General features: G+C 40.8%; 2 protein-coding genes across 3 annotated transcripts; one reads left to right on the forward strand and one right to left on the reverse strand.

The window, feature by feature from the left end:
* Positions 1-372: 372 nt before the first annotated feature.
* On the forward strand, positions 373-4,651 carry LOC105040519 (uncharacterized). 2 transcript variants are annotated; one of them, XM_029263205.2, is made up of 3 exons: positions 478-730; positions 931-3,074; positions 3,162-4,651. In XM_029263205.2, exons 2-3 carry the CDS (start codon positions 1,106-1,108, stop codon positions 3,608-3,610), a joined length of 2,418 nt encoding a protein of 805 aa, XP_029119038.1. In that variant the 5' UTR covers positions 478-730; positions 931-1,105; the 3' UTR covers positions 3,611-4,651. The 2 variants fall into 2 exon arrangements, with proteins under 2 accessions (XP_010915378.1, XP_029119038.1); XM_010917076.4 differs by having other exon boundaries at positions 373-3,074.
* Positions 4,652-5,052: 401 nt separating this feature from the next.
* Positions 5,053-18,080, reverse strand: LOC105040520 (hexokinase-2). Its single transcript, XM_010917077.4, has 10 exons — positions 17,833-18,080; positions 14,337-14,952; positions 9,588-9,738; positions 9,316-9,498; positions 6,865-6,939; positions 6,587-6,742; positions 6,397-6,495; positions 6,168-6,298; positions 5,815-5,896; positions 5,053-5,737 (listed from the first exon to the last, which is right to left on the reverse strand). Exons 2-10 carry the CDS (start codon positions 14,606-14,608, stop codon positions 5,393-5,395), a joined length of 1,494 nt encoding a protein of 497 aa, XP_010915379.2. The 5' UTR covers positions 14,609-14,952; positions 17,833-18,080; the 3' UTR covers positions 5,053-5,392.
* Between the last annotated feature and the right edge of the window lie 384 nt (positions 18,081-18,464).

Here is an 18,464-nt window from a genome sequence, read left to right on the forward strand (position 1 = left end):
TAAATCCTCCTTTCTTCCATGATCCCATTCTCTTCAAAAAAAAAGAGATTAAAAGATAATCAAAAAAAAATGATGAAAAAAAAAATCATTATTTTGCCATATCAATATTTTTTAAAAAATTTTAATACCACGTAAGCACCGATACTTGCCACGTCGGATTCTCGACGAGAGAAAGCCCTGCGAATTATATCAGAAAAAAATATTAAATTATTTTTAATAATTTAAAAATAAAATTTTATTTTTTTATAATTTAAAATTATTTTTAAAAATCTGACTTATTTCAAAAATTAGATACATAATTTATCCAAATCTCCCCTGCCCGACCGATCTCGCCGTCATCACCACTACTTTCACTTCAACGAACCACCATATAAGAATCTACAACCAGTAGCTTTTCGGGCAACCCAAACCGAGAGCATCAATGGCGACAAAGTCCAGCTCTCCATCCACCCACACTCTTCCCTCCATCCCTCTTCTCCTCCACGTACTTCCCTTCCTCCTCCTTTCCTCCTCTCTCCTTCCAAGATCCACGTCCCAAAGTACATCCCAGGAAGACGAGAAACGAACTCTCCTTAAGATAAAGGCCGACTGGGGAAGCCCTTCCAATCTCAGCTCCTGGAATAACTCCGCCGCCAATTATTGCAGCTGGCCTGGAATCCGCTGCGTCGATAGCTTCGTTACGGAGATATCCCTTAGCAATCAAGGACTGGCAGCACCGATTCCTCCGGCGGTTTGTGGCCTCAAAAACCTCTCTTTTCTCGATCTCTCTTACAACAATCTCCCCGGACCGTTCCCCACCACTCTCTACAAATGCTCCAATCTCATGCACTTGGACCTCTCTCAGAACGTCTTCGTCGGTGAACTCCCCACCGACATCGACCGACTGTCGCCCCGTCTCACCTATCTTTGCCTCTCTGGTAATAATTTCAGCGGCAACGTTCCCACCTCCATCGCCCGGTTTCCGGCCATCCAGTCACTGTGGCTGGACAACAATCTCTTCAACGGCTCGTTTCCGGCGAAGATTGGCAACCTCCGTACTCTGGAGACCCTCACCCTCGCTTATAATCCCTTCGCCCCTGCGAGAATTCCTCCAGAATTTGGCAATATGACGAGATTAAGCTACCTCTGGATGACACAAATGAATCTTTTTGGTGAAATCCCCCTTTCCCTGGGGACATTGACGGAGCTCGAGCATTTGGACTTGGCGTGGAATTCTCTGAATGGGACAATTCCCGGCTGGATCTGGAAATTAGAGAAGCTAGAGTACCTGTATCTATTTGCAAACAAATTCTCCGGCGAGATCAATGGGACGATCGGAGCCCTGGGCTTGGTCGAGCTTGACGTCTCCAAAAACCAGCTGTTTGGACCCATACCGGAGGATATCGGAAAGCTCAAGAATCTCTCTCTTTTATTTATGTACGACAATGGCTTCTCTGGCGAGATTCCAGCAAGCATCGGACTGCTGCCCAACTTGTATGACCTCCGGCTCTTTAACAACAGTCTCATGGGGGTTTTGCCGCCAGAATTGGGGAAGCACTCCGAGCTGTGGAATCTTGAAGTCCAGTTGAACAGAATCTCCGGCGAGCTGCCCCAGCATCTCTGCACCGGCAAGAATCTGACCTCGGTGAGCGTGTTCGACAACAAGTTCACCGGTCAGGTGCCAGCCTCTCTCGGGGATTGCTCGACGCTAAATAACATTCAGCTCTACAGGAATGGATTCACCGGCGACTTCCCCTCTGGAATCTGGACGGCTACTAACCTGACCACCGTCATCATCAAGGACAATTCCCTTTCCGGCACTCTTCCTGACGAGCTCCTATGGAATCTAACACGGTTAGAGATGGAAAACAATAGATTCTCAGGCAAGATTCCGTCGTCGGCGAAGAATCTGTTGGTGTTCAACGCGGGCAACAATTTGTTCTCCGGCGAGATCTCGGCGGCACTAGCGGGCATGTCCCGCCTCCAGATCCTCTCTCTTGGTGGTAACCAGATCTCGGGATCGATCCCTTTGGCTGTCTCGGCGTTGACGTCCCTCAACACTCTCGACCTCAGTGACAACCGTCTCTCCGGCGAGATCCCAGCGGCGCTCGGATACCTTCCGAGTCTGACATCCCTCGACCTCTCCGGCAACCAGCTCTCCGGCGAGATCCCGCCGGCGATCGGCAAGCTCAAGTTTGTCTTCCTCAACCTCTCCTCCAACCAACTCTCTGGCGAGATTCCGAGCTCGCTTCAGAACCAAGCCTATGAGCTTAGCTTTCTCGCAGATCCCGGCCTCTGCTCGTCCACCAACTCCATCAAGAATCTCCCCACGTGTAGTTACCAATCCGGAGGCTTGGATAAGGTCTCAAAGGGACTCCTCGTCGTCCTCCTGCTCCTTGGTGCGGTCTTCTTCCTCGCCGTGGTCGCGATCGGTTTCCTGATGGTGAAGCGCCGAAGGAGCATGGATGGTGACGATCTCGCCTTTTGGAAGCTCACCTCGTTCCACACTCTAGATTTCACGGAGCACAACATCGTCCGCGGGCTCACCGAAAGCAACTCCATCGGAAGCGGTGGATCGGGAAAGGTCTATCGGATCGTTCTCGGTAATCGTGCCGGGGAGATCGTGGCCGTTAAAAAGATTTGGAACGGCAGAAAACTAGACTCCAAGCTCGAAAAGGAGTTCCAGGCGGAAGTGGAAATCCTGGGTTCCATACGGCATGCCAATATCGTGAAGCTTTTGTGCTGCATCACAAAAGACGACTCCAGGTTGCTGGTGTACGAATACATGGAGAACGGGAGCCTGGATCAGTGGCTGCACAAGGCGCAGGGTAGAGATACTGGTTCGGGCCGTTCTAATCCATTGGATTGGCCGACGAGGCTGGGGATTGCCATCGGAGGGGCACGGGGTCTCAGCTACATGCATCACGATTGCTCTCCACCCATTATGCATCGAGATGTGAAGTCCAGCAACATATTATTGAGTTCAGGATTTGGTGCCAAGATTGCAGACTTTGGTCTGGCTCGGATGCTGGTTAAAGTCGGCGAGCCCGAAAGTGTCTCAGCTATTGCAGGCTCTTTCGGATATATGGCTCCAGGTAATCTTTGGTCGTACTTTGATTGTTTCTAACCAACCAACCCATGTATGATGATGGTGCGGTAACTGATGCTTGTTTTGGTTGCAGAGTGCGGATATCTGAGGAAGATCGACGAGAAGGTGGATGTATTCAGTTTTGGAGTGGTTCTTTTGGAGCTGGTAACGGGAAGGGAAGCCAATGATGGGGGCGAGCATGGATGCCTGGCCGATTGGGCATGGCACCGCTACCAGGAGGGTAGCAGGTTGATTGATATCATAGACGAGGAGATTCAAAATGCCCTGCTTTACTTGGATGAGATGGAGGTAGTCTTCAGGCTAGGGCTATTCTGCACAGGAAAAACGCCTTCAGGCAGGCCTTCAATGAAAGAGGTGTTACAAGTCCTAATAAAGTGTGACCCAAGACTGGAAGCTCCAAATAGGCTACACCGCGAGTTTGATGCAGCTCCCCTTCTGCAAACCAAAAAGGGTAGCCGGCGGGAAAGCCTGTCAGATGCTGATGAAGGAGAAGGCCACAAATATTTGGCAGGTCTAGTTTAGGTGTGACCGCTGCTTCTATTGTTCTGCGTGAGCATCCAACAATCCAAATCCTCTCATTTGGCAGCGCACTAATTGAAGAGATCCACTTCATGTATATCACCGGCCATCTGCATTCTGCAACGGCTGGCGAGGCGTACTGATACCCACAGGGGGTGTTACCTCTATTGCACGCGGCCCCGCACACTGCCCCAGTATGGACTATGGACATTGGATGCTGGCCAGCATGCGTCCTCATACTCAGCTGCACTGATGCAGCAGGGGGGTGCACGTGCCGATGCCGTCGGCGTAACAGAGGCTCAGGCAGCCGTCTACTGGTGAAATGCTCTTTTTGTTAGAAGTATTTGGTTTCCGATTAAGACCCATCTCCACCGTATAAGCTGGTCAACCGACCTCCAAGATCTATGGTCCTCATGGAGGGGGCGAAGAATCAAGAAGGCACTGGGATGTACATGGGATCAGTTGGCAATGGCGGTCTGCTGGCATTTATGGCTGGAACGAAATTCGAGTGTTTCTTCACCGTTCTACACAAAACTCTGCAGACGTTTCTTCACTGGGGAGAACATTAGCAGTGGCAAACACGAGGATAATCACCTGATGGTCAAGAACTTGCTTGCACCTGTCCTTCAAATGTAAGACCTCCTTCATTCAAGGTCTGTGTCCAAAGATGTTTGCTTCCTTTTCACGGAGCCCGGTGATGGTGAATTTCTGTACTTTGTAAATATCACTATCTGAACTTTTGTATGCGTCTCTTCTTCAATAAAAGCTGGGGGAAGCTCCTTGCTTCCTCCATCTGCCCTTCCAAAAAAAAAAAAAAAAGGGCCTTATGTGACGGGAAATCTTTGGACAGCCACAAAGCTTTGACCAATTTGCTGAACCCCCCACCACCAAGCGAGTTAGCAGTTAACAGGGGTGATAAATTAGTTCTGTCGTGGCTCAGAGTTCTGATGTATGTAGTGGATAAGAGTTCTGATGTCTGTTGAACGTTTGTAGTTCAACTTTGTAGCAACTTCAACCCCTTCTCTAGAAATTTCACTTTGTATATACCATTGTAAATACAATTTGATACGATAAATTCAGGGTGGCGTCGTTTTGCTTCCCTTTCCATCAAAAAAGAAAAGGGGGCTCTGGCAGAGAAAACACAACTCCACATGCTTCTGCCCCGTCCAATCACCACCCTTAACGCGATGCAGGAACGGTGGATGCTCGAACTATACACTTCTAGAGACTGGAGAGGATCTGAACTACGCTGAATACACACGATCAACCCAATAGACGAGCAATCGTTGTAGGCAGTTCCACACTTCAGAGAAATATGCTCTCCTTGCATGTATTTCCGTAACAATATGTCCCCATGTATACACTCAAGATTTCTCCCCTAAATACATTGGCCTCATGACTATTGCATATGTAACAAGAGAGTTCAAAACCATAAGCTCCAGGCAGATAAAAGCTAATTCAGCTCCCCTTTATTAATAAGATGCAAAACTTTAAAACAGGATGAAAAATAAAAAGTTGGATGGGAAAGATGGAGAGGAAGACAGAAGGAAAATTGGCAAGCCGGAGTTGCATCATATCCTCACTTGCAGCTGCGGCATTTGCGGGCTTGAGAAGTTAACCTCAATACTCGTGTAATTGCTGCCGCAGAGATACCAATTTAGGAAGCATTCACATGATGAAGAACATGAGGGCACTTGAGACAAGGAAGGGACGTCAAAAAGCAGTCTTTTCCTATGCTCCAAATTTTTTTTTAAAAAAAAAAAAAAGCTTTTTTTTTTTTTTTTTTCAGGATGCATAGACCTCCTCCTTGTACTGAGAGTGAGAGGCTCCGAGGAGTGCAGCTCCAATGCCAGAACCATCATTAGCAAGCTTGATTACAACAGACGGTGATGCCTCCCCAAGCAGCTCTCTGAGAGTGCTGTCCAAGCTCTTGCTGAATATAGTGTAGTGCTCAAACAGTCCCCCATCCATGGCAACCACCGTCCTCTGCTTGCCACCACCAGCAGTGTCTCTCCCCTGCTTCTTGAGCACACCCGCTACTCCTGCAGCAGCCAAGCGGGCCCCACGCTTTGCGATGATATCACAGGTCTTAACAACCAGTTTTCTTGTTTTCAGGGAGGTATCAGTGATCTGAACATTTAAGAGCAACACAGTCAAGCAACGATCTTGCACCTCAAGAGTCAAAAACCAAAGACAGAGAGGCATACCCCTAAGATATTGTTCAGCTTGCTCCCAACTATTCTGAGATCAGATGTTGCATCATGATGCATGGCAGACATTTCCGGGGTCCTGAACATCCCATTGCCCAAGATTAGCTAATTACTAGGGCACCGTTTTTCTAGCCCAACACTGAAAGGAAGTATCCTATTCAAGCTGGACAATCAAGTACATCAAGAGTATCCACTATTTCCAATATGATATGATAATGTTACAAAGTAAATTTAGGCATAAACTATGGCATTCCAAGCTAAATAATCTAGGACTGCTGCAGACAAAGAAGAAGACAAAAATGAAGAAAGCATACTAACTAGGAAACGGCCGTGGATGAATAAGAACTTACCGGAGTATAAAAGGAGTTCTAAGTTTGCTTGGAACAGTGTCGCCAAAAAGGTAAGTCTCTTCAGCCAATTTCAATAGGACTCTACGTACAATTTCTCCCAAATACATTCCTGAAATTAACTTCTCAAAGATCTGAAATTTTTGAAAACGGACATCGAATATGCATGATCAATATAACATCAAAGGTCACATAAAATCACTGTTCAAAGATATTATGGCAGAACACATGCCTGTTCACCAGGATTTAAACTTTCAAGATCCAAGTCTTGATCATATTCTGTGATAGGAAGATGAGCAGACCAGAAGTTGCCCCATTCCATGTTGATAACCTACGATGCAATGCAAGCATCATAAGAAGTTAGTAACTCTTTCATGATTCACTGACAAGTGGAAGCAAGATCTAGAAGCTTTGGGCCATACCATGTCTCCAGATTTTGGTAGGAGACCATTCCACTTGGGAATCTCACGCGCATGCTCTACATATGCTGCATTTGTTCCTGTACCCAATATAACAGCAACAGCAACATCTTTATCATAGTATCTGCCTCCAGCCAATGTCCCAACAGTATCATTGACCTGCATTAATTACATAAATATTCTTAAATTGTAAAATAACACAATGTAGATGAAGGATTAAAATTTGTTCATAGGAACAAGTTCCACAGAAGCCTAAATTTGATGAATCATTTCGAACTTACTAATGCCGCCACACGCATATCAAGACCTTGCTTTTCAATAGCCTTCGTCAATTCAACAACCACATCTTTTCCAACCTGGCTTCACATAGAACGATAAAAATTCTAATCATCACAAAGAATGGTGAAGGATTGATTTCTCTCTAGAAGTACTCATATCTGAAGCATCTGTATATGCTGATCTTCTGTCATTTCATCTTGATAGGTGCTGATACGTTGAATATAAACAAGCATGTAAAAGGTGATGAGTTTTCAATCACGAAGTCGCATAATGAATTTCAAGTTTACCTAAAAGGCAGAAGCCAGAAACTAATTTTTCTAGCTTCTCCTAAAAGGCACCTTTTGACTTCTGCTTCTTGTAGAAGCACTCCTCAAATGATGTTACCAAAATCTTATTTTTTCAAAAGAAAACTTTCCCTTTAAAAGTCACAAGAATAATTCTTTTAAGCAACATCAACACCCCCTAAATCTCTAAAGAAAGTTGAACATTCCTAGGTTGCAAACCACATCATACATTCTTGCGAATCAAAAATTTACACTGTTGGACAGAAAGCATATCATGATTTGCACTTTTATTATCTGTTAAGGAAATTCCACCATTAGGTTGATTCGAATGTCTCCACTAAATCATTTCTCCATTTCATGTGTGACTTATAACTAATATCTTTTAGGAGAGTGTTGTAAATTCAGAATATAAGAGACTCAAACACATTGGAGCAGTGTCTACATAAATAAGAGAATGTTGTCGGTGCTAAAAATTTTCAATCATTAAAAATGTTCTTGTGGAAAAATAACAACTACCTGTACCTGATAAGACTACAATGCTACTCAAAAATTACACAAAAATTTTATAAGGCATCAAGCAGGCCAGAATTGTCTAAATAAAACTTAGATAGCAGAGGCTGCAAACACATAGGAGTGAGCACGACAAATATGAAATTGCTGAGGTGGATGTATGGGTATAAAGGAAGCTAGAAATGAGTTTCTCTAAAGGAAATCAAGAGTTGAAATAATGTAGAAAACTAATTGACATTGATCTAATTCAGACAAGTTTTGATGAATGGATTGGTTTTGCATTGAATGAAGAACCAGAAATTTGAATCCCACAGCGGACTCAATCATTAATGGAATATGGCATGGTCTGTTGTTTGAAAAGAGTAAAGGGCAGCCTACAAATATCTAGATGGGTTATGGAGAGATTTACATAGAGAGCTACCGCAGAAGAATGACCTTGTCAAGGAAACAGGTGGCAAGGATAAAATAAAGTTAAAACCAAATACAAGGGGTAAGATTGTTGATTACACTAGTAATTTTCATATGTTTTACAATTAACATATTGTATAAGAACTCATAGGCAATTTCCTTTTTCCCTTAAAAGTCACAGTGAAGGCATCTAAAAAAGTATTATTCCTCATTGATTCTCAAGAACAGCTTAGAAAATTTTAAACTTCAAACAAAATATAAGGCCATAAATTACTCAATAAAAGAGCCTTGATGATTTTTGAAATTTGAAATTGACCAAAGAAAAAGAACAGAATAAGTCCCCAGATGTAGAAGCTTCAATCACAACAGCTAAGATTATGGAAAACTATTAATAAATAAGAGATGAAAAACAGAAATCTCACAGAAAGAAAAAGCTACACAGTGGATTAACTTTCCCATTGCTCCATCGGCTACCAGCCTGCTCCTAACAACAGACAAGCCGTTGGTGAGAAAAGCAAAAAAGAAAGTTACAAATCGGTGCTGCGGCTTTTCTTTGCTGGATTTTTGTATTACTTGTGGTTATTGGTTAAATGGATGGACAAAGTTACAAAGACAAGGTCCTTTGATGCTTTACCATTTAATTAGATGTTGACCCTTAAATCAATGGATGTCAAAAGATGTTTCTAGAAACGATGAAAACTTGGAAAGGAAAAGCAAGTATATTAGTATGACAACTACAAGGTCATGTTTCAAGGGTTAAGAATTTTTATGACTTTTGTTTGTTTGTTTACATAAGATCAGACCAGAACAGCATTTTGACAAAGGCTGGGGTTTCTATTATGCTGGTCATCATTTAGGTTTAAATGTAGTACTTCAAGATCAACGGTGCTGGTTAGAAAAAACTAGGGGAATGAATGACTGGTCACTTGAGAGGCAGCCAGTACAGTGAATAGCAAACCCAAAGTTATATCATTGAAGAAGTATCATATGGTAAGTCAGGAAATGTAACTACATAACAATCATAATGGTCCCAACCGGGATACAACAGCCCTAGGAATTAGTTCAGCCCCAACACAAGAACATGAAATTGAAATGTCAAAACTATTTTAGGTTCTTTAACCATAAACCTACAGCCAAAATCTCATGCACCAGATAGTAGATGGCAGCACATGTCCCAAAATATAAATCAAATGACACATAACCAAACGACAAGTATATATCACAAGAAGGAATAGGGTAACCATAATCTACCATTTCATCAATGGAGAAGCCCTTAGTCCACTTAACAAGAGTGCCTGATGCAATGGAAGATTGCTTCACTGGGAAAGAGAATGTAAAACCAATTTCCCTCTGACTGCCCACAGATAGATGAAAATCATCACCTTCTGAAGCAACAAATTTTGATAATTCTGCAGCAATGAATTCAAATAGTTCCTGAAAGTATAGCCAATGACAAGTGAATCAGAAACAGAAAGAAAAGTTTCAAAATGGAGAAGTATTCAATGGTCAGGTGCTTCACTTACAGCTGAACTTCCAACCATCAAATGTTGTGGAATGGAGACCTCTGTGGATTCTTGTTTTACAACATGCCTTTCCTTTCCACCCAGTTGTACACGCAAAACACGAAAATTTGTTCCTCCAAGGTCCAAAGCATAAAACAGCCCTTTCTCATCCCTAAAGCAGAAGCATTCGAAGAATTAAACATGTCCATCTTAAGATTTTAAATGCACGTATGGTGGTACAGACTCAAAACCCCTTTAGCAATAAATACACAACATACAAATATTGTGAGATACTACATATTGCCAAAACCATTTTGCTCAAAGCTAGCCAACTGTCTTCCTGGTACATATCTACAACTTTCAGGTGATAATAGATAAGATAATTATACTATACCAGAATTATACTTGGTTGGGTAGATTTTTTCATTTAAAAAACAACAGCTTCTTGCTCACATTCATGTGACCTCCTATTACAAACCGTATGCCTCAATTTTCTCATTAGTAGTTTTCATGTTCATATGCAGATGAACTACCGCATACATTTGTATAATCTAACAAAAGAATGCTGTTAGATTCCTGAGCTCAATGATCATGAGGAAGATTTTGTCATATAACCGCAACAATAATATATATTTTTAAAAAAAATCACATTTTGCAAATAATAAATGTGTTTTTATGAAAATCCATTTGCTTAATTGTCACTATTCTAAACAACATGCAGCTTATGTTCAGTCCCTCTCCTCCCTCCATTCCCTGCATATCCCTAGGTAGAGATTAGAGAGGGATCCTTTCATTAACTTTAGTTCCACAGATAAGAATATTGAATAACCAAAATGCATCCCAAACAATAAAACAAAAAATGTCGAGCATCATTAGACAACACGGCCATCTCATTTTCTGATAAAATACACGATTCTTTCCAATATAGGTAGACTATGTTAAGCACTCTCTTGTTTTTAGGTTGCTCAACCAAAATGTCAATTACAACTTAGGAGATAATTAGCATATTACAGCCCCCACCTCCAATATATTATGATTGCATATTTACTATCATTTTTTTTTAAGAGCAGGTGGCTTTGGTGCAACAGTAAGATTACTTCTTTCACCCTCCCTATATTACCACAGTCATGGGAGACTCATGCACATGATGCCCTTTTTTAATTTTTTTTAAGATTTTAAGACCAAATATGATCTTTCAAATGGGACCCAATCTAAAAAAATATTGCAGATACTAGAGAGCATAACTACCTATTACCTAACAATAATAACACTCATCTAAGACTCTGAAATAAATATTTATATCTACCATACATGTCCTTTGCCAGCAAGCAACACTCCATAGTTTCTATCGGGCTCTTTTGCTCTTGAAAACAGCTACCACCCAACATATACATGAGCATTTGTACCCAACTAAGTCCAAAACGTAAAAGTTTCAGCATGTACTTGGGATAAATATCACAACCAAGAGCAGTATATCAATATAGTAGAGACTTCTTACCTAAATGCGATATGATATTAAATTGTCAACAAATGCTTTTATTGAAATTATTTGCTGTTATCAATTTTTATTTTCTTTTTACATGTCAGACACTTTTCAAAGAACACCCCCCCCACCCAAAAAAAAAAAAGATCTGAGTATGCTACAGAATCATCCTGGTCAATCATGCGAACGATGGGTATTCAGAATTCTCCTACAGGGGCACATCTAATTGGCCATATTTATTAGGTGAAGTGCATAATTACCATCTGCCACATTTTAGGGAGCAGAACATTGTCTTTCAGCAGTCTTGGCTTGTGGTAGGGCCAACAAGGTTGTGGCAATGTAAATAAAGTAGGAAACCATGAAAAGGTGCATGACAAGAGCTAGGATAGATCCAAGCAGAGCTCAATAAATGGGCCGATTGATATTGGCATAGCAGATTTACATTAGCTAAGGATACAATGAGTTAAATATGATTAATTTCTTCCACTCTGATATGATGGCATGTAAAGGAAATCAAAATGAAAGGTCAAATTATTCGAATACAATATTATGCACACATACAACCTAAGAAACTAAATCCAAATTTCATGCTCCAAAAGCATACTTAATCTGTTAATTATTGCTTAAAACAAGAAAGTTTAGTTTGGTGGTATGAAGTGCACTTATAGCATCATTCACTTTACAACATCACAATTCCCCCACAGGCAGGTATAAGATTTCAGAGCTTCCCATAAATCCAGCATGTTCAGCTAACAACCATGAACATCAGTTGTCCCTTGCTCTCGTGCATGAGGTAAGACTCAAGAAATTACACCTGTTGAGAACATTATATGATTTTCTAGTCCTAGAGGATAAGACTAGTATTTAGAAGTCTGCACCAACTCATAGAATTTTGCTGTTTAAAAGAACATACATGAGAAGGATATGTCAGTATTATCTTTCCCAAGGTTTCTTCACCCCTACTTGCCAGTCATTTGATGTACTTGCTGGCGGCAGCAAGTAAGTCAGGTTTATCCGTTTCCCATCCGAAGCTGATACGAAAACAACCTGGTTCAATCTGAATCAGAGTATTTGGGCTAGTCTTTGACAAAAAAATAAAAATAAAAATAAAACCTAACCCGATCAAATGTATATTGGATTTTGATCATGTGAAACCCAATCCAAGCACAGACTGACCTGAAACTAATACTGATGTAATTCTCATCCATCCCAACCCTCATCAAATATAAAAAGAGTAAGGTATTGCTAACAAAAACTTCATCCACTTATTCATATATATGGTTGATGACAACAACTTCATGCAGTTGCTAACTCCAATTATTCTAATATATTTGAGTGCCAGTGCTTACATGTCATAAATGTTGTCTTCTTGCATGTTTTTAGGATTCAACAAGGTATGCCATACCTGAATCGGACAATATAAGATGTACCATACCATAGTAGTTCAATACTAGTACGTAGTATGGTAAGCATACTGGCACTCAGTACGCCGAACCAGCCCCTATACCGAGCATACCAACATAATAACTAGATGACACAAATACGGATCCCAGTACTGAGACGACATACCTTGATTTATTTTATTAGTCTATTTATACATGTTTGTTATGGCTAATGTTTGGCCTGATTTGGCCCAAAACAAACAAAAAAATCAACAAGGAAGAAGTGGATCATTCATTTATTCAATTTTTTTTTTGACCCAATTCAAATATGGATCATGTTTGGTCATGCCAAAACCTCATCCAACCCATTAAGCTGGCAGCCCCATTTGCTGCTTCATATGAGAAACTTTCAATAATAGTATTTTGTAAAGATCTTTCAGAGATTCTTAACATCTATTCAACAGACTATTTTTACAAAACCATATCTAAAGTTCAATAATGCAAAAATCAAATGTCATGACTGACTTGTATCAGCATTGAGAACTGTGGAATGGAATTCCATATAACTGTAAATGTTCAGAAAAAAAGAAATGAAAAATACATAAACACAAAAAAGGGGGGAAAAGCCATCAAGCTGCATTAGTACATAAAATCCACCAAAGCAATAGAAGAAATTGTCCACCGTCATGCAGCAGGAGACTTCATGGTGATTCTAGTAGTTTAACTCAACCAGATTTCACCAAAAACACAGAAGCAAATAAAGAAAGAAAGGAACTTTAAGTATCTAGGTGAAACTTGTTTACTCTGCACCTCCCCCTTGATTTCTGGCCAAATAAATACTGTTTCCGCTGGAGATGTCCAAGGTTTCAATTCAGATTAATCTCTTGCATTTTTGTGCGGAGGAATGCAAAGTTTCATGACCTTCCGAAGCTTCTATATGATTTCACTTTTTTTTTCTTTTTTTTTTTATTCTTTTCTTAAACCAGGTGTGGAATGAAAGTAATAAATTAAAGGGAAAAGGATGCTATTGGGTTTTGCTACAATCATGCTGTCTGGATAAAATAAAGAAATATCACTTGAGTATTTATCGACTACAAAATATTAAATCAACATCAAACTAACCATGCCGCTGTAGGTGGAGATTTCACACTAACAGGTGGGAGTAAAAAGATTAGAAAATGGTGCAACCGAACATTTCAAAGGAAGACATTCGATTCAAAACAGAGACATAAAGACAGAACTTTTGAGAAGAGTACATACCCTGTTTGAAAAAGAAAAACAAAGAAAGGAAAGGAGGGAGAGGAGCACGTTTGAGGAAAGAAGTCTCTATACCGAATGACTAAAAGAAGAAGGAAGAAGTCAAAACTCCGAAAGAAACACCAATATATTAACTCAAAAGAAGCCATAGAAATATAAAGAAAAGTAACAAAATCTGAAGAGGATAGAAAGCGAAAAATCAAAACGGGGAAGGGGGCGAAAAAAGTCATCTTGACGAATCATATAACCACAGTGAATTTTTTTTCAAAAAAAAAAAAAAAAAAGGCTAGATGTCGCAAACATTACATAACAGAACTAGATGGTATGACAGGAGGGAGATATCTTTTATATCTTCAAGATTTGGTTTTCGGGGATTAAAAGTTACTATTAGGAAGTATTAAAAAAGAATTACCAATAACATATACCACAGCAACAATATACATTAAAAAAAAAAAAAAAAATCATTGGATATAAACGATAGAAATCTAAACCATCCATGATCAAAGGAAGACGATAAAAAGAATCGATCTTGGCACTTCCAAACCAGTATGAAACGAGTCATGTCCTGTCCACGAAGAGGATAAAAGAATACAGATAACTATTTATCTAAAAAGATAAAAAGAAGAGTAGTAGGTGGGTCTCTCGTACCCAGAGGGGAGGTTATCGACGTAGCTGATGAGCATCTTGAGCTTGCTGTCGCCCTCCGAGGCGAGGCCGGCTTGCATCTCCATGGCCATCGCGTTCGCCACCTGCTTCAGTAGCCCGATCGGGGTGGCGCACCGCTCCTCCAGTTCCTTCACAATTTCCACCGCCCGAGCCCACCGCACCACGCTCTGGATCCTCCGCCGCACCACCAGCGCCGCCACCGTGCATACCGCCGTCGCCCCCGCCATCACCGCTGCCACCACCGCCTTCCCCATCTCTCTCGCTCTCAACACTCGCACAATGAGCCTCTAACCGAAGTCGCTAAGAATATCCCTCACAGACCCTACCTTTAAAGCTTGCCCAGTTGCCCTCCAAAGAGAGGGGAGAAAAAGGATAAAGATGCCCACTAGGAAAAGATTGTCTAAATAGGAAAGGATGATCGGATTCGCTTTATCCCACTATCATTTCCGTCTTTCTTGAGATCGCAAATGCGCTAGGTGATCGAAGAAATCTCTCCCCGCAGTTCAGAAATGGTAACAGCGAGAAGTTAGGACATGAGGAGAAAGGAAGAGGGATGTAAAGAGTTTGAGCCGGCAACCCTTACTATTTATAGGAAGATCTGCAAGACAGAAAAATTAAGCAAGCGAGTTAGGATTTAATCGAGATTTTGGATTGTTTATATTACGACTCGAAAAATGCAGCTGGGTTTTCAACGGAACTGGGAGGAATGCTACGATAAGCTCAACGGTCAGGATCTCTGATTCCTCTAGTTTGATCGACCTGTTTGGTGACAGATGGGGACAGGCGCAGTTTCATAATGAAGAATAGCGTTGGCACAACAATTGCGGCGTCCATTCGATCGCGACACGCACGGGAAGTTCGCGAAGGATGCGCGTGCGACTTCATGTCAAAAATTCTTAGTTATCCAAGTACACGGTCGAGGACGTCAGTTTGTGCTGGCATTGAGCGAGGGTCGCAGCCCACACGCCCTCAACGGCCACAAATACATGGGCGAATCCACGTCAGGGACAAAACCACGTGACGCAGAAAGCGGTTTCCGCGTGGACGTGGTTCCGCTATTCCAGTTGGCGGTAGAGCAGTTGACTCGCCATATACGCCGTTCCAGAGGGGACTTTTTACATTACAATTTATTTAACAATTAATTACTGATTAACATTTTAGATATCATATACTAGGACTAGGTACGTTTGTTGTTAAAGAACATGTATGGAAGCATTGTGAATTTATCTATCACCTATCTCATCCTTGCATCTGCGTGAATTTTTATGTAAAATTTAGTTTAATTCTTAGTGTTTTAGATCTCACAAGTAATGTAGAAAAATACTAATCTGAATGGATTGATGCATTAATTTGACTTTCCATTGTTCTTGCTTTTGGAGTTACTAAAGAAAACATAAATAGTTGATATAAGATATTTAAAAATATATAGCATGAGTGTTTAAATCTTCCCCCTATGCATGGCCATGGTAAATTGATTCCTTGAAGAATTTGAACCACTATAGGTCGAACACCTATTTTTTGACACCTTGGCTTCGTCTCTCCCATCAACAAATAGCCAAAAAAAAAAAAACAAATAGCCAAACCTCTTTGTTAGAGCAAGACCAATCTTGTACCCAAATGCTTAACATGTACATGAAGCTCACATTTTACATGCAAAAGGATCTTGTATCCAATGCATGTCGAGCTCATATGGCCGGTCCAAAATGGGATTGCTTATTGTACATAGACAATAATCCAGCATTAGTCATCTAAATAAACACAAAATGGCACTTTTCTCCAACTCTTGTTGATCTACTAAAGATAGGCCCAATTTCACGGTAACATGGACAACCATAAATTCCATGCTTGAAGGATTTTAGGAAGAATTTCTACCCTCTAAAAAAAATAATGATGAACAAAAATCAAAGGTATGAAATGAGGATTGGTATAGACATATGTTTAGTTCCACATTAATCTTACATTGGATAGATCTTAGATGCTTATAATATCTTCTGGCTAGTTTTTTTTCGATAAAATCTTGAGATGCTATAAGTGCTATCCAAATGAATCGGATCCATAAATCATATAGATTGGAGGATACTATAGTATGGCCATATTTAGACTAACTATAAGTTGATCTTGATATTTCTCATTAAATTTGTGATATTTGTTATTGAATTTGAATAATATTATATGAGGGTACCGTCTGATGTCGATCTTTTTTCTTTGGACCACCAGCAAGCACTCACTTCGATTCCCTTGAAAAGAGGATCAGATAGCTACAGAAAAATTAACCATTTCCTCGACTTTAACTCAATGACTTGGTCAGTCTCATACCAACCCCATGATCGGATTTGAGTCGATAACTCATAAAAAACCCTCAAGCATTGGACCGTATCAGGGGAGAACGTAGGCTAAAAAAGACTCTCTCAAATCTTGGACGGTTATAAGGGAATGTAGCACGTAAGTTAATACCACTGAGTATCCACTACCCACAATCATATCATGGGTTTTAATTCTCAATGATAGTTACCGATAAATAAAATAATGTACTATTTTACCCGTCTATAAAAAAGGGCACAAAAGACCCTCTAATAAGCTTTTTGAGACTCTTAAAAAATGAGAAATACCCATTTATTCATTCTCTCTCTCACTGTTTCCAAAATTTTGACAAACTTAAGTATTGGAGAGTTTTCCACTAAAGAATCTTCGGTGACTGAACTTCTTTTTTAGGATCTACAAGCCATTATCCATCCTCAGGTCTCCATTAACCATTGAATCCTAAATTGATTCATGCCGACTACTACTACTCTCTCTTCATATCGGAGCCTCACGGCAACAGATTGATGCTAGAAAAAGAGACCACCCTCATAATGTGGGGCTTCTCCCACTCATACATTAGTCTGTGATAAAAGGAGGAGGGTACCTCTGATCCATACACAAACTCCTCTTTTACTGGGAGGTTATGGTAAAAATAAGGAAAATGGCACCTTCAGTCTGTACACAAACCCTCTTGAGCTATGTGATCGGGTTAAAACCCAGAAAATGGTTTAATTCCCCTATAACTGCTAGATTCTCATTTCAAAAGAACCAAAGTGGGTGCTCATTGATGGTCCGAAGAGAGAACATTGAGGTCAGATGGTACCCTCACACAATACTTGCTCTCTACTTCTAAACACAACACTTATCCCTCACTTCCGAATCCAAAGTAACTGCTTTGCGTGATTGTTGTGGCTAAGGGTTTATAGTTCGACACATGAAGTATTGTCCATTTTGATCATAAGATTCATGATTTTGCTCTTAAAGATATCTCATATGGGAAGGATGATCTTTTTCTGTATAAACTAGAATCTCCCTCGGTGCATAACCAACGTGAGGCTGACGATAATAAATAGATTTAGATAAAATATGAATACTAATGTATAAAATTTTTATATTTTAAAAATAAAACATTTTTAAATGAAAGGATTGCTTGGAGTCGAAGTTCAACCGATCATACCACAAGTTTCAGAAAGGAGGCCGCCATGGCCTCTCACGCCCACATTGGCGGTGGCGGTCGTGGGCGTCCAGGCCTGCCGAGGGACGCAGGAGATACATGGATGGATTAGCCGCCGTCCAGCCAACGCGGGACCGTGTCCAGGCCCTCGCTCTCGGGCAGAGGATGGCACGTGCTCCGAGGATGAGTTTTCTTTTTCCTGCCGAAAGAGCCGCGCGTGGTGTATGTGGAAGTAATAGGCGCTGGCCCAGCCTACTCCACAAGCAGCCGCTTGGCTCCCCGTCCAATCCGCTGCTGCCTCCTGCGGAACTGATAATACTAGCAGATATATAGAATATAATCTATAAAACAGAATAAATAACATTAATATATTATAATTGAAAGAGAAGATGATAAAGTTTTTATTTTTTTTTTTTTTCTGATGAGAGCGATGATAAAGTTCTTGATGGTAGACTCATCAAGGTTTGGGATTCTTAAGAAGGACAATCCTTTTTAGAGCTTATCATTTCTTTAATCATGGGATAAAGATGCCGGATGTTATCTAATAATCTCTTCGGTTGCGTACACGGTATCGTGCAACACACAATATACTAATTGTTTAGGTGAGACGGAATAAAGGTGAATTGGCTTTTCTT

Source organism: Elaeis guineensis, chromosome 3 (assembly GCF_000442705.2).
Source record: "Elaeis guineensis isolate ETL-2024a chromosome 3, EG11, whole genome shotgun sequence".
NCBI lineage: Eukaryota > Viridiplantae > Streptophyta > Magnoliopsida > Arecales > Arecaceae > Elaeis > Elaeis guineensis.